The sequence below is a fragment of the Malus sylvestris genome, chromosome 15 (genome assembly GCF_916048215.2).
Source record: "Malus sylvestris chromosome 15, drMalSylv7.2, whole genome shotgun sequence".
NCBI lineage: Eukaryota > Viridiplantae > Streptophyta > Magnoliopsida > Rosales > Rosaceae > Malus > Malus sylvestris.
The window spans coordinates 20,106,002-20,130,901 of NC_062274.1; the positions used below are offsets into that span (position 1 = coordinate 20,106,002).

Sequence of the window (24,900 nt, forward strand, 5' to 3'; positions counted from 1 at the left end):
CAGTTCCCCCCAAATCTGGAGTCCTCGCCGAAGGACCCGAGTCTTTGCGAGCGAGAGAATACACAGACACTGTCACCGTAAATAACTTAAACCATTACAGAAATTAGAACAATCACGACAACTCCCACCAATTTCCTAAACCCTAATTTCCCAAACACTCAAATTAAATCCCCAATTTTTCTACGTTCCCTTTTATTTCAGCCACTGCAGGAAGTAGCGGAGCTCCGGGTTTTGCTTGGAGTGGAAGAAGCAGGAGGTAGTCGCGCGGCAGAAGCAGTTTAGTTGGGAATTTGCGCGATTGGAGTCTCGGAGCTCTGCGTTTTGGGTTTCTTCCCGGGAACGCTAGGGTTTTTCTGTGGTTTGTGCCGGTGATTCAGAGCCCATGAGTCCTGTTCAGAATTTCGAGCAACATGCTCGGCGTCTCGTCGAGCCCGACCTCCGTACTTTCTCTTTCCTCTGTGTGTGTGTGTGTATCTTTGAAGCATAATTCAACTATGTTTTTGAACTTTTAAGCCTTCTTTAGTAATAATTTTATTGAATTTTATCGAACGAACCATTGTAAATTGAGAAAAATTCGTCGTCCTGTGCAGTGAAGTCCAAAACACTGGAAATTTTAAATATTTTTCCGTTAGTGCATGTCCAGTAAACCAAACACGGCCTTCGTTTTCGGACCCAATTAACTATGATAAATAAAGCTTAATTTTGATTTAATTTTTTATTCAACCAAGTTTGATTGATGGGTCTTCAAGATGTTATAGTTTCTTTTTATTTGGAACAGCAATACAGGCAAGGCTTCAGATGGCAATGGAGGTTCGGGACAGCCTAGAGATTGCACACACAGCGGAGTACTTGAATTTTCTAAAATGCTACTTTAGGGCATTTTCCATGATTCTTGAGAAAATTACAAAGCCACAGTTAACTGACAATCCCGAACACAAGCTCCGGAATATTGTGGTGGAGATTCTCAATCGTCTCCCCCACAGTGAAGTACTCCGTCCTTTTGTCCAGGAGCTCTTGAAGGTTGCAATGCATGTACTAACCACTGACAATGAAGAGAATGGTTTAATATGTATCCGTATAATCTTTGACCTCCTCAGGAACTTCAGGCCGACTCTGGAAAATGAAGTTCAGCCATTCTTGGACTTTGTTTGCAAGGTTTACCAGAACTTTAAATTGACTGTTAACCATTTCTTTGAAAATGGGGCGGTGGGCATGGAAGATATTAAGCCGATGGATACTTCTTCAGATCAATCATTGAGTGGTGGTATTGGAGGTGGTAGTATCGGTGGTGGTATTGGTGGTAGTATTGGTGGTAGTGGGTATGCTGGGGGTGGGCAACTTAACCCTAGTACCCGTTCTTTCAAGATAATTACTGAGAGTCCCCTGGTGGTCATGTTTTTGTTTCAGTTGTATAGTCGACTCGTGCAGACCAATATTCCTCACCTCTTGCCTTTGATGGTTGCTGCTATATCTGTTCCTGGCCCTGAAAAATTTCCTCTGCATTTGAGGACTCATTTCATTGAGTTGAAGGGTGCACAGGTGAAGGTAAGCATGTGTTTTAGGCTGAATATATATGTATTCAATTCTGTGAGCGGGGCACTGTTCTTTCTTACGTATCCTTGTAGCCTTATGTTAATTTCATGTTTTGTCCACCCATCAATGCTTTCTTCATTAGTTGTTTACTAGTTTGTTTCTCTTCTATTGCAGACAGTTTCATTTTTAACGTATCTGTTGAAGAGCTTTGCTGATTATATCAGGCCCCATGAGGAAAGCATATGTAAAAGTATAGTCAATTTGCTTGTTACATGTTCAGATTCCGTATCGATTAGAAAGGTAAGTATTCTTGTCTCTACTTTATTTTTTCTCCACTTGTATCCTTTTCTTCTTCTTCCATGACTGTATTCTGAATCACCAATATATTGTTGAGTGCAGGAACTGTTAGTAGCCTTAAAACATGTTCTTGGAACAGATTTCAAGAGAGGTTTATTTCCTCTGATTGACACACTATTGGAGGAAAGGTAACACTGTTGGCTCAATCATATGGTGACCTCTAAATTGCCAAAACCATGATACAGAAATTTTATTTCAAGATGACTTATTGAAATCTTTGATAAATGCAATATCTTCATATAATGGAGAAGATATGTTCTTGTTAGTAGCCTTTAACATATTCTTAGAAAAGATTTCAAGAGGTGTTTATTTCCTCTGTAATGTATTCATGGTTAAACAATAAGCATTATGTGCTGGAGACATGTACATAGATGTTGCTGCTAAGGACAGAGGCAGGCCAGAGAAAACATTTGGCACATGATGCATATGGGTTGCTCTTTTAATATTTATGGGAATCTTTGCTTCCACCTAACCAGTCTTATGCTAGAAAGTACATTTTGGTTGCCATCAGATTGAAATGATTAATTTTGCAGTTTTTCTGAGAAATAGAAATAAATGGTTAGCTTCCTATTATGTGGAGTCATGGAATGTGCTAAGATTTTTAGAACGTTTATCTGCTTCCTGTTTGAACATCATTTTTCTTCTTTGTAGTTTGCAACAATCTCAACCTTGCACTTGCCAGAACTGTAGTGTCCATCCCCATATTTTTACTTTTCAATTCTTCTCTGACTTGTTTTAGTTAAAAACAACAGTTTCACTATATGCTAACCAGTTCCAATTGTAACGGGAATTCGCCTGACTGCAAACAACTATTCCATTTTAGAGAAGTAATAATATTGTTGTAGCTAACTTCCGTTCCAATTTTATGAATCTTCTTTAACATTTTCAGGGTTCTGGTTGGAAGTGGTCGAGCCTGCTTTGAGACCTTGAGGCCATTGGCATATAGTCTACTTGCAGAGATTGTTCATCATGTTCGTGCGGACCTCTCCTTGTCACAGGTATTTCTATTCTGTTATGCCTAATATAAAACCAGACTGCTGTTCCATCACTCTCTTCTCATTAATGAGGCTTGATCGTTCATATACAACTTTTCATTCACTTTATATTGGACGGTCTTACCTCTTCTTCATCATCTTCAATTAGGCCAGTTGTCAGCCTTCAATTATGCATTATGAGAATTACCTATATTGACTTGATTGTTGCAGAATGACGGTTTAGTAGTTCATGGGTGGGAGCTTTATGTTGATGGTTGGTTTGCTAGTCTTGTGTCTGTATTGGTTTGCCCTACGTGTTTTGCTTAGTGGACAAACTTGCTCAACTCCCTTTTACTTAAATTCTTTTTTCAATGAAGGTTGGTTTCCTATCTAAAAGAAGTTGGTTCAACCTGAATCCTTAAATGAACTTTGTTTAAGATACATTGTCCAGCATTATGAGTATGCTTCCCAATAAGACTTTTATGATCCAAAGTAACCTTCCTTTTATAGGATTGAGAAAGTGTGAAATCAATCAACAGGGTTTTGTGTTTTTCTTTTATATTCTTCCTTTGATGGTCAGTGCCCCATTTGGCACTTCTATTCCTTTTTTATTTGATTGCTTAATGTTTGATGTTTATTGATGTTTATTGGAACAATTTCTCGTCGTACTTTTAAATCACAAATTCACACTATTTTCTAACAAGCTTACCTTTATGCTGCAGTTATCCCGAATCATATACTTGTTTTCGAGCAACATGCATGATGCTTCATTGTCTCTTAGCATTCATACAACTTGTGCTCGCTTGATGCTGAATCTGGTGCATATGCTAACTCTATTCTTCAAGAGATTGCCTGTTTTTTTCATTTGGGGTATTCAGTTTTATGTATTGTTTTTTTGGGTACACTGTACGCAGGTGGAGCCTATATTTGAGAAAGGTGTTGACCAACCATCTATGGATGAAGCACGAATTCTATTGGTCTGAGTTACAGCCTAATTATTTTCCTAGAATGGTTTGAATTGGTTGATTGTACGAGTTTTCTTTTTCCTTCAGCTTATAAATATTTTGGTTCTTTGTAGGGGCGTATATTGGATGCTTTTGTTGGAAAATTTAGTACTTTCAAGCGCACTATTCCTCAGGTAATCTTTGATTGCTCTATCTACTTAACCACATGAACCACTTGGGCATCTTGTTTAGTTGATAATTTTGTTTCATGTGAAAGCTTTCATATTACCAGATGGGCTAAGTTATGTCAACATATATTTTTGTGCATCATCTTTGTATGGTTTATGTGAGTAAAAGAGTTTTGTGTTGCATTTCATACTGTTTGGTGCTCAAACAAAGATGTGTTTTTCGACAATGTATTTAAATAATTTATTTATTTAATTATGTTTTGGGGGAGTTGATTTTTGAAAAGAAGAAACTTTAATCTAAAACAAGGAACTGTACTTATAAAGTGCAAAAGTAGTCCATCACACAGTCAAAATATACATAATTTACTAAGCTACATCTATCCTAGTATAGTAGAATATCATGACATTAGGGGCTTATTTGGAAGTGCTTTTAAGATGACTGAAAGAGCTTTTGCTGAAAGTGTTTTTGGGTTCCAAAAGCACTTGAAATGCATTTTGGAAGAAGCACCAGTTACGTGCTTCTTGCAGGAAGCACTTCAAGTGCTTTTCCAGAATTCACTTGCATTTTTATTAAGGATTGATTCCAAAAATACTTTCATCAAAAGCGCCAGTCATTTTAAAAGCACTTCCAAACACACCCTACGGCTTTCCAATCTTGAACAAGATCAGATAGGATGTGTTCCTTAAGACAGGAGAAACATGAGCCCGAAGAGCCGCCCAAAGCCTAACCTTATCCCACACCTCCTCCACTTCCAGCCCCCTGACATCTTCAAAGATTCAGTGACTCCTCTCTGACCAGCACCAAACAGTTCAAGAACACTTTAGCTTCTTTTTTTTTTCCCACCACCTAAGACCTTAAACTTCTCATTTTAAAGAGAAGCGTTGTTTTAGTACCACCCAGCAAACTTTTGTGTCATTAAATTAAAAAAACTACAATTTCTGGCTAAACGGGCATGATCAGCACTCTCTCCTGAACTTTGGGGAAGTTGATGCTTGTGCGGTTCTTTGCATTTGCTGAAATCCGTCTGATCTTGGTTGATTGTTATTTCTTTCTTGCTTATTTTTCAATACTGACATGTCTCATATTACCTGATAGCTGCTGGAGGAGGCTGAGGAGGGAAAGGACCGTGCTACTCTGAGGTCAAAGCTTGAGCTCCCTGTGCAGGTAGTTTTGTCAAACTTTTCTTTGAGATTGTGTTTCTATGTGCATTTATGCCTTTATGGTTTCCAGTTGCTCATTATATTTTGTCTTTGTATCACTTGCCCACACTCTCTTTATTTGATGCTAAAGTACTTTGTGTTTAAAGTTTTAAACTTTTGTTTTCTTTTTAATGATAGGTATAGGTTTATCATATATGTTGCACTTGTAAAGATGTAAAAAAATGGTAGTAAATATGGTTACCATTAGGGATTATAAGCCAGTGGATTTATATGGAAATTTGAGAGCGGCACAGGTTTTGAAACTGCTTGTATTGCTGTAATTATTTGGAAAATCAGACCGATTCAGTTTTTGTATGGAAACACAAAGTAGGCATATTAGTTTTATTAATATGGTTAAAGGAGGCGCCCCTTTTCTAGTTTATCTCCTCACTGGTCCATCCTTTGCAAATCTGATTTGGAATTGATTGACCATACTTTCTTGCATTGTCTGGTGACTCTGAGTTTGTAGCTGAAGATGTTAAGGAGATGGGTATCACATGGGTAATCCTGAAGAATTGCCCCTCCCTTAGTGAAGCTCATGCTTTGCCTTGGGAGGGAAAGAAAGCCAAGGTTGTGGGGTTGTATGTTTCATGCGATAATTTGGGTCGTTTGTAAGGAGAGAACTAGAAGGATCTTTGAAGATTTTGAAGGAGCTAGTTTCACAGAGCTGTGGGGCAGAGTTTGGTTTTTGGCTGCTCATTGGCCTCTGTTTCCTCAAAGTTTAGGGGAATTTCTCTCTTTGATTAGGCTAGACTGGAAAGCGGCTGCTCTCCAATGGCTTTTAGGTGTTTGTTTGTGCTGGGTTGTTTTCTATGCTCTAGTTTGTAAGCTGTATTTTTTCTGTTTTTGTTTTGGTCTTCATGACCAACCTCGTAGATGTTTCCTTTGATCTTAATACGATCGTTTCTTTATCAAGAAAATTCTTCCATTGCTTACTATTTATCCATTTCTTTGATTGCTTGATTAAATAGCAGTGTTCTAAAGGGCTGCGCCTAGGCGCTAGGTAGCTGGCCGCTGCCATGATTAATCCCTAGGTGTTTTAAAAATAAGAAAGAGTACCTAGGTGCCCGCCTAGCTTGCCTTTTTGCATGTTATGTTTTCAAGATACTTGTTGGGTACTTGTATGAACAATTGAACACTCATTATATGCTTTTTCCCTATGTTTTTAATATGTTGTAGTACTTTATAATTTATATATCATTCTATTTTGCAATTTATGTTTCCTAAGACTATTATGTTTATTTTTTATTTTTTATTTTTTATGTATAAGTAGACCCTTATTTATATGTTATATAATATATTTACTTAAAATCAGTGTTTTGAAAAACGAGCCTTGAGGTGCACCTAGGCAGCCTTCGAGGCGGGGCGGTGAGGAAAACGCTTCTGCTCAGTGCGAGTAGGCTTAAAATCACCTAGGTGTGGTCGAGGTGCGCCTGAGGCGTTAGTTGGGGCGTTTGTTTTAAAGTTAGGGTTTCTCACGTACAGTGAAGATTTTTTTTATTTGATTGTTGATTATTCTTGTATAATGTTTGATTTGACTATATTGTATATTTGTGTGTGTATATATATATATATAATATTAATAATTTTAGGTCCCATGAGGCTTTGCCTCTCACCTCAGGCTTTTGTCTTTTAAAACATTGATTAAAATAAAGAAACCGCCTGGGCCTCTGCTTAGTTCCCCCAGGCGCAATGCCCCTACCCGCTGCACAACTAGCTCCTAGCGCCTTTTAGAACCATGTTAAATAGCTATCCCTTATCATGAAGCACATTATTTAATTTTTAATTTACTTTGTCGCGTATCATTTGGTTGCAGGCAGTTTTGAATTTGCAGATCACCGTTGAACATTCTAAGGAAGTCAATGATTGTAAGCATCTGATTAAGACATTGGTCATGGGTAATTGATCCTCACCACATTTTTTGCTATTTTTCTCCGTGTCATGGTTTATAATGATACTTGTACTTCTGATAGTTATTTCTTCAATTGGGTTGTTTTTATTTTTTTTTAATTTATAAATAATTTGATCAGTCTTTGCTGTATTTGTCAGGAATGAAGACTATCATATGGAGTATCACTCATGCACACTTGCCACGTTCACAGGTATTTTTATCTATGTTATTAGTTATTCCTGAGTTTGTTAACATTTGTTATCTTATGCAGCATTTCTGATGGTTTAAGGTTTCTCCTTCCACGCATGGAACACACCCACAGGTGCTTGTTTCACCATCATCTAATTTACCAGCGCCTCAGGCATTTAAAGGGATGCGAGAAGATGAGGTATTCCAAGTTCATTTAATGAAATCTAACATTTTGTGGTCCCAATCCCTTAATATGACTTTGTTATTGGGTAGGTTCGGAAAGCTTCTGGTGTTTTAAAGAGTGGGGTGCATTGCTTGGCTCTATTCAAGGAGAAGGATGAAGAGAGGGAAATGCTGCAGCTCTTTTCCCAGATTCTGGCTATTATGGAACCTCGAGATTTAATGGACATGTTCTCGTTGTGTATGCCTGAGCTTTTCGAGTGCATGATTTGCAACACACAGTTGGTTCACATATTCTCTACACTTCTCCAAGCCCCTAAAGTATACAGGCCCTTTGCAGATGTTTTGGTTAATTACCTTGTAAACAGTAAACTTGATATTCTGAAGCATCCAGATACACCTTCAGCAAAACTAGTATTGCATCTCTTTCAGTTTATATTTGGTGCAGTTCGAAAAGCGCCTTCAGATTTTGAGCGTATTTTGCAACCTCACGTTCCTGTTATAATGGAAGTGTGCATGAAAAATGCTACTGAAGTTGAAAAGCCTCTTGGTTATATGAAACTTCTTCATGCAACGTTTCAAGCACTGGCAGCATGCAAATTTGATCTTCTTCTGAGGGATTTGATTCCTATGTTACAACCCTGTCTTAATATGCTGTTGATGATGCTTGAGGGTCCAACAGGGGAAGATATGAGGGACCTTTTGCTGGAGTTGTGCTTAACCTTGCCTGCGCGCCTAAGTTCTTTGCTACCCCACCTTCCCCGTCTTATGAAGCCTCTTGTTTTGTGTCTTAAAGGAAGTGATGATCTCGTGAGTTTAGGTTTAAGAACACTTGAGTTTTGGGTAGACAGTTTGAATCCTGATTTCTTGGAACCCAGCATGGCCAATGTAATGTCTGAGGTGATTTTGACCCTATGGTCACACTTGAGGCCTGCTCCCTATCCTTGGGGTGCAAAAGCATTGCAACTCCTTGGCAAGTTAGGAGGTCGTAACAGGCGTTTTCTCAAAGAACCCCTTGCACTTGAATGCAAGGGGAACCCAGAGCATGGACTTCGCACGATTCTTACATTTGAGCCTTCAACCCCATTTTTGGTGCCACTGGATCGATGCATTAATCTTGCCGTGGAAGCTGTTATGCACAAAAATAGTGGAATTGATACTTTCTACCGAAAACAGGCATTGAAGTTTATTCGTGTTTGCTTATCGTCCCAGCTTAATTTGCCTGAAAAGATTAAGGATGATGGAGGCACGCCTAGTCAGTTGTCAACTTTGTTGGTCTCTGCAGTTGATTCTTCTTGGCAGCGGCCTGAAACATCAGACATGAAGGTTAGTTTGAGTTAATGTTATCACTTTGTTAAGTGCTGATAGCTGAGTCCTCCAGTGATTTGAACCTTAAGATCAAAACTTTTATTGCTTTATATTAGTCATATTCACTTTTGGCTATGTAGTTGGGATAATAGTGTTAAAGTGAAGGTTGAACTATTTGGTCATCCAGTTATTGGTCTTCACTGTAAGGCCATCTTCATTATTTAGTGCTTTACTGAGAAGATAAAGTTCGTACCCAGTGCACAAGGCTCCCGCTTTACGCAGGGTCTGGGAGAGGTGAATGTCGGCTAGCCTTACCCCCATTTATGGAGAGGCTGCTCCCAAGTCTCGAACCCGAGACCTACCGCTCATGGGCGAAGGCACTTGCCATCGCACCAAGTGCGACCTCTAGTGCTTTACTGAGAAGATGCTGCACAAAAATCCAGTTAATGCATGAGTGAATTTATGTATTAGAATATACATGTCTGGGTATTAATTGTCTGTATGATACCTTGACTTATCTACATCATGTTCATTCTTACACCATCATTTACCATGTCTCATCTTTTTGAAACTTTTTTGTCAAGAAACTTTTAGTCTCCTCTCCCCAACCAAAAAAGAATGAAAAGATAATACTCTGTCTGGGTTTTGTATTCTCATTTTCTGTCTATTACAGTTGTTCTGTTTCAACTTCTATTCCATATCTTCTTTACCTGCCCCTTTTTATGTTTTGTTTTCATATAGCCCGTAAAAGGGAAAGAAAAAAGAAAAATAGTATATTCATTATAATAAATCTGGACATAATTGCAGGCTGACTTAGGTGTAAAGACGAAGACCCAACTTATTGCTGAAAAGTCTGTTTTCAAGACTCTCTTAATGACTGTCATTGCTGCCAGTGTGGAGGCAGATCTCCAGGACCCCAAGGATGACTTTGTTGTGAATGTATGCCGCCATTTTGCGATGATGTTCCATATTGATTCATCCTCAACTAATACCTCAATTGCCAATGCTGCAGTTGGTGGTCCTATGCTTTCATCTAATGCCCAAGTGGGTTCCAGTTCCAGGTCAAAGATTAATACTTCCTCGAACCTCAAGGAGTTAGACCCTCTGATATTTTTGGACGCTCTAGTTGATGTGCTAGCAGATGAAAACCGGCTCCATGCCACGGCTGCACTTAGTGCTTTAAATGTTTTTTCTGAAACACTTCTCTTTCTTGCTCGCTCAAAGCATGCTGATCTGCTGATGTCAAGAGGCCCTGGTACTCCAATGATGGTCTCTAGTCCATCATTAAATCCTGTATACTCTCCACCCCCAAGTGTTCGCATCCCTGTTTTCGAGCAACTTTTGCCCCGTCTTTTGCATTGTTGCTATGGTACAACCTGGCAAGTGCAGATGGGAGGTGTTATGGGACTTGGTGCTTTGGTTGGTAAGGTCACTGTTGAGACCCTGTGCCTTTTCCAAGTAAGAATCGTTCGTGGTTTGGTGTATGTTCTTAAAAGGCTTCCTATATATGCTAGCAAAGAGCAGGAAGAGACAAGTCAGGTGCTTACACAGGTTCTTCGTGTGGTTAATAATGTTGATGAAGCAAACAGTGAATCACGCCGGCAAAGCTTTCAAGGAGTGGTTGATTTCCTTGCTGCAGAATTGTTTAATCCCAATGCATCTATTATTGTCAGAAAGAATGTGCAGTCCTGTTTGGCACTTTTGGCTAGTAGAACTGGTAGTGAGGTATCTGAGCTACTCGAGCCATTATATCAAAATTTGCTTCAGCAAATTTTAGCAAGACCACTCCGGTCAAAAACTGTTGATCAACAGGTAATCTATGTTGTTAATGTTTATGACTAGAATTTGTTGAAGTTCTTTCTAACTTGATTTGGTGGCACATAGGTGGGGACAGTTACAGCTTTAAACTTCTGTTTGGGCTTGAGGCCACCTCTTCTCAAGCTGACACAAGATTTGGTTAATTTTCTCCAAGAAGCATTGCAAATAGCTGAGGCTGATGAAACTGTGTGGGTTGTGAAGTTTATGAACCCCAAAGTGGCCACATCATTAAATAAGCTTCGAACAGCCTGCATTGAGCTACTTTGTACTACCATGGCGTGGGCAGATTTTAAAACTCCAAATCATTCAGAATTGCGCGCAAAGATCATTTCCATGTTTTTCAAATCTTTGACATGTCGAACGCCTGAAATTGTTGCTGTGGCCAAGGAAGGCCTGCGACAGGTGGTGTTTTCTTTTGAATTAGTCTATCCATCTTTTTCTTTTTGTCGTATTGTAATGCATGCCTGGATGTATAATGATGATTGTTCTATGGAATTATTGGCCTCCCTTTTTGATTGTCTATTTTTCTGGAAAGTTTACTCATCTGGGATCTATCATGTTTGTTTTGGTCAGTTGAGCCATATCCATTTGGTGGGTGATTCATGAAGTATAAATGAATGGGTGATTCATGAAGTATAAATGAACATATTATACATCATCTAGTTTCTTATTTCCTTTTCTACAGCATATGCTTTTCTTGCACTATTACTGGAAACATTGGGCTTTTTTTTATTGAAAAAATGTACTTGATTCATCTTCTTGTAAAAAAACTGTACTCCATTGCTGTGTAGGTTATTAATCAGCAGAGGATGCCAAAAGAACTTCTGCAGAGCAGCCTTAGGCCTATTTTAGTGAACTTGGCACACACGAAGAATCTGAGCATGCCTCTTCTGCAAGGTCTGGCCCGTCTTCTTGAACTCTTGTCCAATTGGTTTAATGTTACCTTAGGTGGCAAGCTACTGGAACACCTAAAGAAATGGTTAGAGCCTGAAAAACTTGCACAAAGTCAGAAATTATGGAAGGCTGGTGAAGAGCCAAAAATTGCAGCTGGTAATGTATTTTCAGTTGTTTAACCTTGGTGTTTTTCTTGTATGCCTATACATGTGCATGATTACAGATCTTATTATGTTACATTTGTGTTTTTTCCAGCTATTATTGAGCTTTTTCACCTTCTTCCTACGGCTGCATCAAAGTTCCTAGATGAACTTGTAACCTTGACTATTGAATTGGAAGGAGCTCTTCTTCCTGGACAAGTATATAGTGAGATCAACAGCCCATATCGCCTTCCACTCACCAAATTTTTGAATCGCTATGCGACATTAGCGGTTGATTATTTTCTTGCTCGATTAAGTGAACCGAAGTACTTCAGGAGGTAATGTTTAGATATGATATACATGCGTGTGTATGTATGCATAGATAGACAGTTAAAACTGAACCAACCCCCAACACGGTTTGGATCAGCCACTTTAGGCAGTTCAGCCGGTTTGATGCCCAACCCTAATGACCTATTGGCCATCATTTACCATGAAAATCCATGGTACCAACTGTCAAATTAAAATAGGATGGTTGGCATTATTTAGATTCAGGGGTGATTGACCATGGAAGTATTCATGGTCATTGGTGACCAAGTGGTATATAAACTCTCTACAAATATATGTATGTCCAAATACACAGGCAGACACATCATACCATTATTGATTAAATTATGTTCATACTCATCCAGTGCTCTTTGTTAGCATTTAATATATTTTCTCATATCTAGGTTTATGTATATAGTCCGATCGGATGCTGGCCAGCCTTTGAGAGATGAACTTGCTAAATCAGCACAGAAAATACTTGCAAGTGCTTTTCCTGAATTTTTGCCAACTGCTTCGGGAACATCAACTCCACCTTCTGCTTTGTTGGGTGATGAAGGTCTTGTTAAGCCTCTATCTGATAGTTCTAATCTCCCATCTGCACATCCTGGTGCAACGCCAGATGCTTATTTTCGGGGACTTGCACTCATAAAAAATTTAGTCAAATTGATACCTGGCTGGCTACAAAGTAACCGCATTGTGTTTGATACCTTGGTACTTGTTTGGAAGTCACCTGCAAGGCTATCCCGTTTGCAGAATGAACAGGAGCTGAACTTAGTGCAGGCAAGTTTAGTGGCTTTTGTATTGAAGTTCTATACTTTGTTGTTGATCATCTGTTGGGCAAGTTTAGTGGCTTGTTAGTATAATTAACCCATTAGGTAATCTTAAGATGGGGAAAACCCTTGCTTTCTTTCTTAAACTAATTATATGACCTTTCGGTTATTTTAACGTATCATTTACTATGCGGCCCTGAAGTCTTTACTTACTAATGTTTTGAAATGCAGGTTAAAGAAAGCAAATGGCTTGTCAAATGCTTCCTGAATTATTTACGGCATGACAAAACAGAAGTGAATGTTCTCTTTGAAATACTCTCCATCTTCTTGTTTCATACTCGAATTGATTTTACATTTCTGAAGGAGTTTTATATCATTGAGGTACGTACTTTTCTCCCTGTTTTATGTCATTTGTATTTTACTTAGGTGATTGTTTGTGAAGCGATCATCATCTGTTCTCAGGTTGCAGAAGGTTATCCACCTAACTTTAAGAAAGCACTTCTCTTGCATTTCTTAAATCTTTTCCAATCAAAGCAACTTGGTCATGATCATCTGGTGGTTATTATGCAAATGCTTATTCTTCCAATGCTTGCTCATTCCTTCCAAAATGATCAGAGTTGGGAAGTTGTTGACCAAACTATAATAAAAACAATTGTTGACAGACTTCTCGATCCTCCAGAAGAGGTATATTTTCTGCAAAAGTTAAAGGCTTCCAGTGCCACTATGTCTCATCTCCTTAGTTCTTAAATCATCAAACGTATATATTTTTTTTCTAGATTACATTTTCTTTATTTGTCTCACCATGTCTGTGTATAGGTTTCTGCTGAATATGACGAGCCCTTGAGAATAGAACTTTTGCAGCTTGCCACTTTGCTTCTTAAGTATCTGCAGAATGACCTTGTACATCATAGGAAAGAACTAATCAAATTTGGTTGGAATCATCTCAAACGCGAAGATAGTGCCAGTAAACAGTGGGCATTTGTAAATGTTTGCCATTTCTTGGAGGCTTATCAAGCCCCAGAAAAAATTATACTCCAGGTATTGCACATTGTGGGCATGATATCTATTTTAATCTTTTGTTGGCACTTGGCACAAGCTGTTAACCCCTTATTGACACTAAGTTTTAATGCTTTGGAAATTTTGGTTTTGATGCTCAAATTGTCATAGAATTATCAGTTTTATGCTCAGATGATAGGTCTTTTTCCCTCGTTTGTGTTTGAAATGAAAATCACATCTATCCTATAATTCTTAGCCATTTACCAAATCTTAAATTGTTAGAGTGGTCTATAAACGTATATATTTGTTGATAATCTGGAATGCACCAGCATGTGCTCACAGCTCCTGCGCCCCTCTATAATGCATTCTTTGGATTCATTGTCAAGTAATTTGTTAATAAAAACTATTTTGTTTTAGTACCCTGACGTTGATTTGAGTATGCAGGTTTTTGTAGCACTCCTGAGAACTTGCCAACCAGAGAATAAAATGTTGGTCAAGCAGGCCCTTGATATATTAATGCCAGCACTACCACGAAGGTTGCCTCTTGGAGATTCTCGTATGCCAATTTGGATACGGTACACCAAAAAAATTTTGGTTGAGGAAGGCCACTCAATCCCTAATCTGATTCACATTTTTCAGCTTATTGTGCGCCATTCAGATCTCTTTTACAGCTGTAGAGCTCAATTTGTACCTCAGATGGTCAATTCTCTTAGTCGCCTTGGATTGCCTTACAACACCTCTGCAGAAAACAGGCGTCTTGCAATTGAACTTTCGGGTTTGGTTGTTGGATGGGAAAGACAAAGACAAAATGAAATGAAAGTAGTGGCAGATGGTGATGTTACCAATCAGAACAGTGAGGGGTTTAATCTAGGCCCTGCTAGTGCTGATCCTAAGCGCTCTGTGGATGGGTCTACATTTCCTGAAGATTCAACGAAGCGTGTCAAAGTTGAACCTGGTCTTCAATCCCTCTGTGTAATGTCGCCTGGTGGGCCATCCACAATCCCTAACATTGAGACCCCTGGGTCTGCTAGCCAACCTGATGAAGAATTCAAGCCAAATGCTGCTATGGAGGAAATGATTATCAATTTCCTTATAAGGGTAACACCCTTCCTTCAACTTATCACACATGTTTCATGTATGAGTGAGATGGTTTGAAAATATTTTGGTATTCAAACCTCGTCAATTTGGCATTAAAGAACCTCATTAATTTGAACCGAAGCTTTCTGGCTGATGACACTCTGCTTGTTGACATTCCTTCCATGGAACATCTGTGAATGGAAAAGATGTCTAAGCCTATCTTGGACTTTTGACATTATGTACTCCATATATAATTGAATTTGTTCGATTTTGGTTTTGTTTTGAATGGTCTTATGCTTGGTTTATGGATCACCTATAATTGAATAGGCAATCTTTCTTTAGGTGCAGTAATGTTGAGCTGTCATGGAGTCCTTGTATATTTGTTTGTAGTTTATAATCTCACCATTTTCATGGTTTTGGAAACAGGTTGCTTTGGTCATAGAGCCCAAGGACAAGGAAGCAAGTATTATGTACAAACAAGCATTAGACCTTCTATCACAGGCTTTGGAGGTGTGGCCAACTGCCAATGTTAAATTCAATTACTTAGAGAAGTTTCTGAGCAGCATTCAGCCTCAGTCCAAGGACCCTTCCACAGCCCTTGCGCAGGGCTTGGATGTCATGAATAAGGTCCTAGAGAAGCAGCCACATTTATTCATCAGAAATAACATCAATCAAATTTCCCAGGTATGTTCTCACATCTGTTTATCTTTTTTCTCTTACGAAGTCTGCTCTTACCTGGAGTTCCGCACTCAACTTTGGTGTTATGGGGGACATTTTTTTTTTGACAGATTCTTGAACCATGTTTCAAGTATAAACTGTTAGATGCCGGAAAGTCATTGTGCTCCCTGTTGAAAATGGTCTTTGTTGCTTTTCCTCTGGAAGCAGCTACTACTCCACAAGATGTGAATCTAATATATCACAAGGTTGATGAACTAATAAAGAAGCACATCAATGCTGTTACAGCTCCTCAGACATCGAGTGAGGAGAGCACTGCTAATTCAATTAGTTTTGTGCTGCTTGTGATTAGAACCTTGACAGAGGTTCAAAAGAACTTTGTTGATCCTTACATCTTCGTCCGTATTCTGCAACGCCTGGCACGAGATATGGGGTCATCATCAAGTTCTCATTTGAGACAAGTATGTCTGTTTTCTCATGTTTACCTCTTTCGTGTTTCATATAAATTCATGTTTCGTTGTATCAAATTTCATTTACTTCATCATCTAGTCAGTTTTATTTGTCTATTCCTCTTGTGTACATGTTTACTTGCTGCTTACTTTATCCATGATATGTTGGTATCTGTCTATTATGTTCTATCAGCTGGCAGTAATCTGCTTTTCTTAGTTACTTTGGTTTGGTTTCTGGTTTTTAAACACATCATTGCGTTTTCTATTCTTGGTCTTCTGGATTTAGAATTTATGTTGCCTTCAAGTTGTGGGATAGTTCTGTGCTTTGAAGAAAGTTGAGGTTCCACCATAAAACCATTTGGCAACATGGGGTGCATCCCAACTTACTTATAAGCCCATGCAAGGTCCCTCCTCTCATCAATGTGAGATTCATTCTCAACATGCATACCTTTGAGACCGGAGCATACGTTTTCAGCCAGAAGTAGAACTATGACAATATGCAGCCCAGTTGGAGGAACGCAGATGTGATCTGGCATGAATGATCTTTGTTTACTAATCTTTTTTTCCAACTTTAACGCAAGTTCTTATCCACAAGATTTTGAACTCAGGACCTCCTCCATCAAAAGTGGGGACTAAATGCCACTAGACTATATGGTAATTGGTGATTGTATACCAATCAGGCAGTGGTTTTAATTTGTACAGTTCATTCAATATTCTCTGCCCTTCGAGTAACTTATATTTCATCTGGAAGGGTGTGTGTGGAAGGTAAAAGGGGTGTGTGGATAGCACCACCCTTTATAGTTTGTTTTATGATGTCTTAATATTGGATAATATCCTGTCTCACTTCAGTTGAATTATATTTAGTGAACCTTGTCCTCTATTTCAGGGCCAGACAAAAGATCTGGATTCCGCAGTATCCTCTTCTCGTCAAGGGGCTGATGTTGGAGCCGTCATTTCTAATCTGAACTCTGTTCTGAAACTTATTAGTGAAAGGGTCATGCTTGTTCCAGAGTGCAAAAGATCTGTAACTCAAATACTAAATGCCTTACTTTCTGAGAAAGGCACTGATGCTAGCGTGCTTCTTTGCATACTTGAGGTAATAAATGGGTGGATTGAAGATGACTTTGGAAAGCCAGGCTCATCTGTCACTTCAAATGCTTTTCTCATTTCAAAGGAAATAGTTTCCTTTCTTCAGAAGCTTTCACAAGTTGATAAACAAAACTTCTCAATTGCTCTTGAAGAGTGGGACAGAAAATATCTTCAGCTTCTTTATGGATTATGTGCTGATTCAAATAAGTAAGTAATGTAGTTGAGTTCATTTTTGTTGTACTTGAATAAAAGGATATGCTAAAATATTTGGTTGACTTCCAGATATCCCCTCCCCCTGCGTCAAGAGGTGTTTCAGAAGGTGGAAAGGCAATTCATGCTTGGTTTACGTGCAAGAGATCCTGAATTACGGATGAAATTTTTCTCACTTTATCATGAATCTCTCGGGAAAACATTGTTTGCTAGGCTTCAGTATGTCATTCACCTTCAGGATTGGGAAGCCTTGGGTGATGTCTTCTGGCTCAAACAGGGCCTTGATCTTCTTTTAGCAATCTTAGTTGAGGATAAACCTATTACTCTTCCTCCAAACTCTGCAAAGGTGCCACCACTTTTGGTTTCAGATTCTCCAGACCCTTTTGCAATGCACCAGCAGGTCACTGATATCCCAGAGGGTTCAGAGGATGCTCCTCTAACATTTGATACCCTTGTTCGTAAGCATGCACATTTTTTGAATGAGATGAGCAAACTCAAGGTATGATGGTTCATTAAATTTTCCTTTGGTGAATCTATTTGGCAATGATGAGACAATCTGGCATACTGACATGGTGTTAAGAGTCCCAGAACGTGTTATAATTTTGATGGATTTGTAATACCACTTCACGACACTTGGCGTTATGGTCACAATCACATACATTAATGTTTTATTACATTTGTCCTAAAATAATGCCTGGTTTCTAACTCTCTCTTCCAGATTCTGTTACTATTAATTATGTTTAATAGGTTTAAGTAATTTCGCTCCCTTGTCTGTTGTTGGTGGCAAGCCATCATCAGACAAGCCTGCGTAATTGATATTCTACTCAAATGGAAAGTTCTGACTTTTTCTTTTGAATTCTTCCTTTGGTCTAGGTGGCTGATCTTATTATTCCACTGAGAGAGCTTGCTCATGCGGATGCCAATGTTGCTTATCATTTGTGGGTGTTGGTGTTTCCCATTGCCTGGGTGACCTTAGACAAGGAAGAGCAGGTTGCACTAGCTAAACCAATGATTGCTCTGCTTTCAAAAGATTATCATAAGAAGCAGCAAGGCAGCAGACCAAATGTTGTGCAAGCCCTTCTGGAAGGGCTTCAGTTGAGCCACCCTCAGCCTCGGATGCCAAGTGAGCTCATTAAATATATTGGGAAAACTTACAATGCATGGCACATAGCATTGGCTCTGCTGGAAAGTCATGTCATGTTGTTCACAAATGATACAAAGTGCTCAGAGTCTCTTGCGGAACTTTATCGTTTGCTCAATGAAGAAGACATGAGGTGTGGATTGTGGAAGAAAAGGTCAATCACTGCAGAAACTAGAGCCGGGCTTTCGCTAGTTCAGCATGGCTACTGGCAACGTGCTCAAAGCCTCTTTTACCAAGCTATGCTTAAGTCAACTCAGGGCACATATAATAACACAGTACCAAAGGCCGAGATGTGTCTCTGGGAAGAACAATGGCTGTACTGTGCTGGTCAACTTAGTGAATGGGAACCATTGGTAGAATATGGAAAAAGTATTGAGAATCACGAAATACTACTTGATACTCTTTGGAAATTGCCTGATTGGGTATACTTGAAGGATCAGGTACTTACAAAGGCTCAGGTGGAAGATACTCCGAAACTTCGGCTTATACAATCATTCATTTTGCTTCATGAAAGAAATGCAAATGGTGTGGGGGACGCTGAGAACAGTGTGGGGAAAGGTGTTGATCTTGCCTTGGATCAGTGGTGGCAGCTGCCAGAGATGTCTATCCATGCTAGGATTCCTCTCTTACAGCAATTCCAACAGCTAGTTGAAGTTCAAGAGTCGTCAAGAATTCTTGTGGACATTGCCAACGGAAACAAACTTTCTGGGAATCCTGTGGTTGGTGTACATGGAAATCTATATGCTGATCTCAAGGACATTCTTGAGACTTGGAGGCTGAGAACTCCAAATGAATGGGATAACATGTCTGTTTGGTATGATTTGCTACAATGGAGGAATGAAATGTACAATGCAGTCATAGAAGCATTCAAAGATTTTACAACAACGAATCCACAACTTCATCACCTTGGTTATCGTGACAAAGCTTGGAACGTTAATAAGCTTGCTCACATTGGTCGTAAGCAAGGCCTTTACGATGTTTGTGTCTCAATACTTGAAAAGATGTATGGCCATTCAACGATGGAAGTGCAGGTAATAATAAATACAACCGTTACATTGTATTTGATTTAATTGCTTATTTCTGTCCTTCAAAAAATGAGTAAAAACATGGTTGTTGGGCCTTTATGAACATCCTCCAGTATAAGCCAAGGACTCTATTCTGGGGGTTACTAGCTGATATGTTGAAAGCCCTCAATGTATGATTTTCGTTTCTGGTAAATGTTATGCAACTTGTAACCATGTTAATTATGTTAAATTATCATCTTGAACCTCCTTGAGGTAATGTTGCATGAGCGCGATCCTCCATAGCTAATGTTTTATGAGAAATGCTAAGGAGACTCTCAAAAGTGGGACTCTGCATGGACTCTGTCACCTCATCTTTGTGGCACAATTTCTGTGCCAACATTATAAAACAATGTGCCAAAAAGATGAGGTGGTGGACAGTCCATGGAGAGTCTCACTTTGAGAGAGTCTCCTTAGTGTTTCTCATGTTTTTATATTGTTGAACTGTGATATGTTGTTTTGGTGATATCCTTCCATAAACCAGTTCTATTTGCCCTAGATACAGGTTTCTAATCTCTTTCCATGTATTTTACCAGGAGGCCTTTGTTAAGATTACAGAACAGGCAAAAGCTTATCTGGAAATGAAAGGGGAGCTTACCAGTGGTCTCAATCTAATCAACAGCACAAACTTAGAGTATTTTCCTGTGAAACATAAAGCAGAAATATTTCGTCTGAAGGGGGATTTCTTGTTAAAGCTAAATGATTATGAAGGTGCTAATCTTTCATACTCCAACGCTGTCAGCCTTTTCAGAAATGTGCCTAAAGGATGGATAAGCTGGGGAAATTATTGTGACATGGTATGTCCTGTAATGTGCTTCAAATATGATGATGATATTAAATTTTTTTAATTTTTTTAAATTTTTTAATTTTGGTGCGTAACCTATCTTCTATTTATTTTTCACAGGCTTACAGAGAAAGGAATGATGAGACATGGTTGGAGTATGCTGTCTGTTGCTTTCTTCAAGCCATCAAATTTGGGATATCTAACTCAAGAAATCATCTAGCTCATGTTTTATATCTTCTAAGCTTTGATACTCCCAATGAACATGTTGGGAGGTCTTTTGATAAATATATTGACCAAATTCCCCACTGGGTCTGGCTTTCTTGGATTCCACAACTCCTACTTTCTTTGCAGAGGACAGAAGCTCCCCATTGCAAACTCGTCCTACTAAAAATCGCCACCGTCTATCCCCAGGTAAAATGTTATGTTGACTTTGTCGAAGGAAATAAAATTCAATGCAGTATTTCACTCCAACATAAATCTTGATTATCTCTAGCATTATAATCTCAGGCCCTATATTACTGGCTGCGCACATACTTGCTTGAACGGCGTGATGTTGCAAATAAAGCTGAACTTGGTAGTCGAATGGCAATGGCTCAAAGGATACAGCAAAGTGCCTCTGGTGCCAGTGCTGGTTCAATTGGGTTAGCCGATGGGAATGCTAGAGTACAAGGTCATAGTGGCAGTGGTTTATCCTCAGACAACCAAGTTCACCAAACTGCCCAATCTGGTGGTGGAATTGGTTCTCATGATGGTGGAAACTCTCATGGGCAAGAATCTGAAAGGTCCACAGTTGTCGAGAGTGGCATGCATCAGGGTAATGAGCAACAAAGTTCTTCAACAATCAGTGATGGTGGTCAGAGTGCATTAAGGCGTAATGGTGCTTTGGGTTCAGTACCCTCTGCTGCCAGCGCTTTTGATGCTGCAAAGGATATAATGGAGGCTCTTAGAAGTAAACATACTAATTTGGCTAGTGAACTTGAGGTGTGATATCTCCGTCTCAGAAGTTAAATATTTGATGTACTTTTGTTATTTAGAAGTCCCATGTATATATATGTGCGTGCGTGCGTGCGTGCGTGTTAATAAGTTCATTTTATTAACACAGACAATTAAGAAAAGTCAATCCTCATTTTGTTAACTTTCTGGGTGCAGACTCTGCTGACTGAAATTGGTTCAAGGTTTGTCACTCTGCCAGAGGAGAGACTTCTAGCTGTGGTTAACGCCTTGCTCCACCGCTGTTACAAGTACCCAACTGCCACAACAGCTGAAGTTCCCCAATCGCTTAAGAAGGAACTCTCCGGTGTTTGCAGAGCTTGCTTTTCACAAGATGCTGTGAATAAGCATGTTGATTTTGTGAGAGAGTACAAACAGGATTTTGAGTGTGATCTTGATCCTGGGAGTACTACTACTTTCCCTGCCACCCTCTCTGAATTGACTGAGCGGTTAAAGCATTGGAAAAATGTCCTCCAGAGCAATGTTGAGGACAGGTTTCCAGCAGTCTTGAAGCTGGAAGAGGAAAGCAGGGTGTTGCGCGACTTCCATGTCGTTGATGTGGAGGTTCCAGGACAGTACTTTAGCGATCAGGTAACTAAATCAGTGTTTGCACATTTCTGCTCCTATCATTGTCCGGGCTTTGTTGTTTATTCTTTATGAGTCATCTCATTGGTCTTCCTGTGTCATGGGATGAATGGAGGTGGTTGTATCCCAAGTTGATTCTATTATGTTGAATGACTATCAAGCTTTGGATAAATGCTTTCAGATCAAGTTGATTCAAAATTCTATATCTTCTCTCAGTGCATTTTCTTATATGAAACAACATGATTGTTATGTTTGCAGGAAATTGCACCCGATCATACAGTAAAGTTAGACAGGGTTGGAGCTGATATACCAATAGTGCGAAGACATGGAAGTAGTTTCCGGCGTTTGACTCTTATTGGCTCTGATGGTTCTCAACGTCATTTTATTGTCCAGACATCTTTAACCCCTAATGCTAGAAGTGACGAGCGAATATTGCAGCTTTTCCGTGTGATGAACCAAATGTTTGATAAGCACAAGGAATCAAGGCGACGCCACATATCCATTCACACCCCAATCATCATTCCTGTTTGGTCCCAGGTTTGTCCTTATTCACATTTGAGGGATTAGATTATTTCTCTCTCTCTCTCTCTCTCTATATATATATATATATATATATATAACTACTAGACGTAACTCCCCACCTTGAAGACATCTCCTGGTTTTTAGATAAGGGATAGGGCTATTTTACCAGGTCCTGGTTGTTTTGTGGTTAGTTTCTCTTTGGAATGTTGATGCAGAACAAAAGCAGAAAACTAGAAGAATATCTTTGTATTCTACTAGGAAACCTTGAATAGGAAATTAGCACTCTCAATGAGAGCAACCTAGTCTGTAGATTGATTATTCTAATATCAAAATAAGGGTACAAGCCACCCTTGTACAGCTAGGTGATGCGTAGATGCAAATTAAAGACTACATAGTGTAATGAATGAACCTGAGACGAGTGCAGTAGCAGTTACATAGGTATGAATTAGTGAGATGCATGAATGTGACCAATTAATCACCAAAGTGCTCATAAACCCATCTCTCATTAATACGCTGCATCAAATGTGGTTGCTATTGTAACCATGTCGAGAAGAAGGAAATTGTTTTTTTTTTATTTTAATACTATTGCTGTATGTGCAGGTCCGAATGGTAGAAGATGATTTGATGTACAGCACCTTTCTTGAGGTGTATGAGAATCACTGCTCAAGGAATGACAAGGAGGCGGATCTTCCCATAACCTATTTCAAGGAGCAATTGAACCCGGCTGTATCTGGCCAAGTCATTAACGGAGCTGTTGTAGACCTTCGCCTCCAAGCTTATAATGACATAACAAAAAATCTTGTATCTGACGGCATTTTTTCCCAATACATGTACAAGACTCTGTTAAACGGGAACCATATGTGGACTTTCAAAAAGCAGTTTGCCATCCAGTTGGCCCTCTCGAGTTTTATGTCTCTCATGCTACAAATTGGAGGGAGGTCCCCAAATAAAATTTTATTTGCTAAGAACACAGGAAAAATATTTCAAACCGATTTTCATCCTGCATATGATGTAAATGGAATGGTCGAATTGAACGAGCCAGTGCCTTTTCGTCTTACAAGGAACATGCAAGCTTTCTTCTCCCATTTTGGAGTGGAAGGCCTCATTGTGTCGGCAATGTGTGCTGCTGCACAGGCTGTTGTTTCACCCAAAGTGAGTTTTTTCTTGGCAGTTGCTTTCTTTATGAGCACGTAAGCAAAGAGATTATGTGTCCTAAATCTCAATCTTTCTCTATTGCAGCAAAGTCAACATCTGTGGCATCAGCTGGCTATGTTTTTCCGTGATGAGCTGCTGTCTTGGTCTTGGAGAAGACCCTCCCTCGGGATGCCTATGGCCCCGTTTGCGGGAGGGGGTAATATGAACCCCATTGACTTCAAGCAGAAGGTCATCGCCAATGTAGAGCATGTTATTGGCCGGATCAATATAATTGCCCCACAGTACTTTTCCGAAGAGGTAACCAGTGCCTCCAATCTTTAAATAACATAGAGCTTTGCATCACTCGCAATGATATTGAGTTTGAGCGCGTCTCATAAAATGAGCGACAATGCATTCGGTGATTTATTTCCATTTTTCATTTCCATCTAAACAGTGGTATGCTGTTTTTTCAATTCAAGATAATTTATGCTGTTGGTGCTGATTTTATCGATTTCCTAAACCTTAAAACACTCCTCTATAAGTTTGAGGGTTTATCGATTTCAAAAATTGATTAACCAATTGCTAATTTATGGTCCCTAATAGTGTGTCACTGTCATGTGTGTTGTGCTGCATTCAGGAGGATAATGGCATGGAACCACCGCAGTCAGTGCAGCGCGGAGTGACTGAGTTGGTTGAAGCTGCCTTGACTCCGAGGAACTTGTGCATGATGGATCCAACGTGGCACCCCTGGTTTTAAAGTCGTAGCACAGATATTTGTAGAGTCGAGGAGGGATTATAAATCTATTCAGACGGACGGTGTGCTATTTATGTACATATTGGTGCTTTTTAGTGACCCGATGTGGAAAGACATGAGTAGCCTTTTCAATGTAAATTACATGTCTTACGTAAATTTTATTTATGGAAAGAAATGAGCAAGATCCGGGGGCAAAGTTTTGAAATTTGTCAAATGTACTACTTGTTCCTTGAATTCCATGGATTTTTACGCCAGTGTTGCCGAGTACTTCTGGTTAAATGAACACGATGCGAGAAATAGAGGCGTGGAGAACAACCCTAACAAGAAACAACAAAATTTACCTTTCGATGTATCCGATGAGGAAACAAATCTTCTCACTTTCCAGGATAACATTTTGGTATCTGAGAGGGGATGCAAGATTCAGACCCGACACTGCTGCGGAGACTTCAGTTTCTATGAACTACCGCAGATAGAAAGGAATGCATCGGCTACACCAGAAATGGCATAGTGGTACCCAAGTCCTTGGGGTCCTCCCACCTACTGGACTAGTCTTTTTGGGTTGGGCTCTTCCCTTGGGTTTGAGTACCTAACAGTGGGCAGCTCCCGCAGGAAACGAGCCTGCTGCTGACAAATTGTGCCTCGCCTTCTCGCCGGGAGGAGTAGGGGTGGTTGATCGCTATAAATTCAATTAAACTTGCATCCAAATAAACAGAGGCACCAACT

General features: G+C 39.5%; 1 protein-coding gene across 2 annotated transcripts; it reads left to right on the forward strand.

Annotated features, from left to right (window-relative positions):
- Positions 1–24,382, forward strand: LOC126601853 (uncharacterized). 2 transcript variants are annotated; one of them, XM_050268621.1, is made up of 35 exons: positions 1–440; positions 779–1,545; positions 1,708–1,833; positions 1,933–2,018; positions 2,780–2,888; positions 3,587–3,682; positions 3,779–3,841; positions 3,943–4,002; positions 5,093–5,161; positions 7,013–7,094; positions 7,246–7,298; positions 7,377–7,475; positions 7,550–8,782; positions 9,572–10,576; positions 10,649–10,984; positions 11,374–11,632; positions 11,732–11,954; positions 12,345–12,720; positions 12,942–13,091; positions 13,173–13,394; positions 13,527–13,748; positions 14,151–14,804; positions 15,210–15,467; positions 15,572–15,919; positions 16,794–17,203; positions 17,279–17,705; positions 18,080–19,378; positions 19,945–20,205; positions 20,313–20,603; positions 20,700–21,173; positions 21,342–21,773; positions 22,026–22,304; positions 22,890–23,441; positions 23,529–23,741; positions 24,061–24,382. In XM_050268621.1, exons 1-35 carry the CDS (start codon positions 383–385, stop codon positions 24,178–24,180), a joined length of 11,712 nt encoding a protein of 3,903 aa, XP_050124578.1. In that variant the 5' UTR covers positions 1–382; the 3' UTR covers positions 24,181–24,382. The 2 variants fall into 2 exon arrangements, with proteins under 2 accessions (XP_050124578.1, XP_050124579.1); XM_050268622.1 differs by having other exon boundaries at positions 7,410–7,475.
- The last annotated feature ends 518 nt before the right edge of the window (positions 24,383–24,900 follow it).

Bases quoted from the DNA above. Each gene is read 5' to 3' on its own strand.
- LOC126601853 (XM_050268621.1), top strand. From the start codon at position 383: ATGAGTCCTGTTCAGAATTTCGAGCAACATGCTCGGCGTCTCGTCGAG. The intron at 10,577-10,648 runs GTAATCTATGTT...GGTGGCACATAG, and splicing joins CAAAAACTGTTGATCAACAG to GTGGGGACAGTTACAGCTTT. The intron at 14,805-15,209 runs GTAACACCCTTC...TTTTGGAAACAG, and splicing joins TTATCAATTTCCTTATAAGG to GTTGCTTTGGTCATAGAGCC.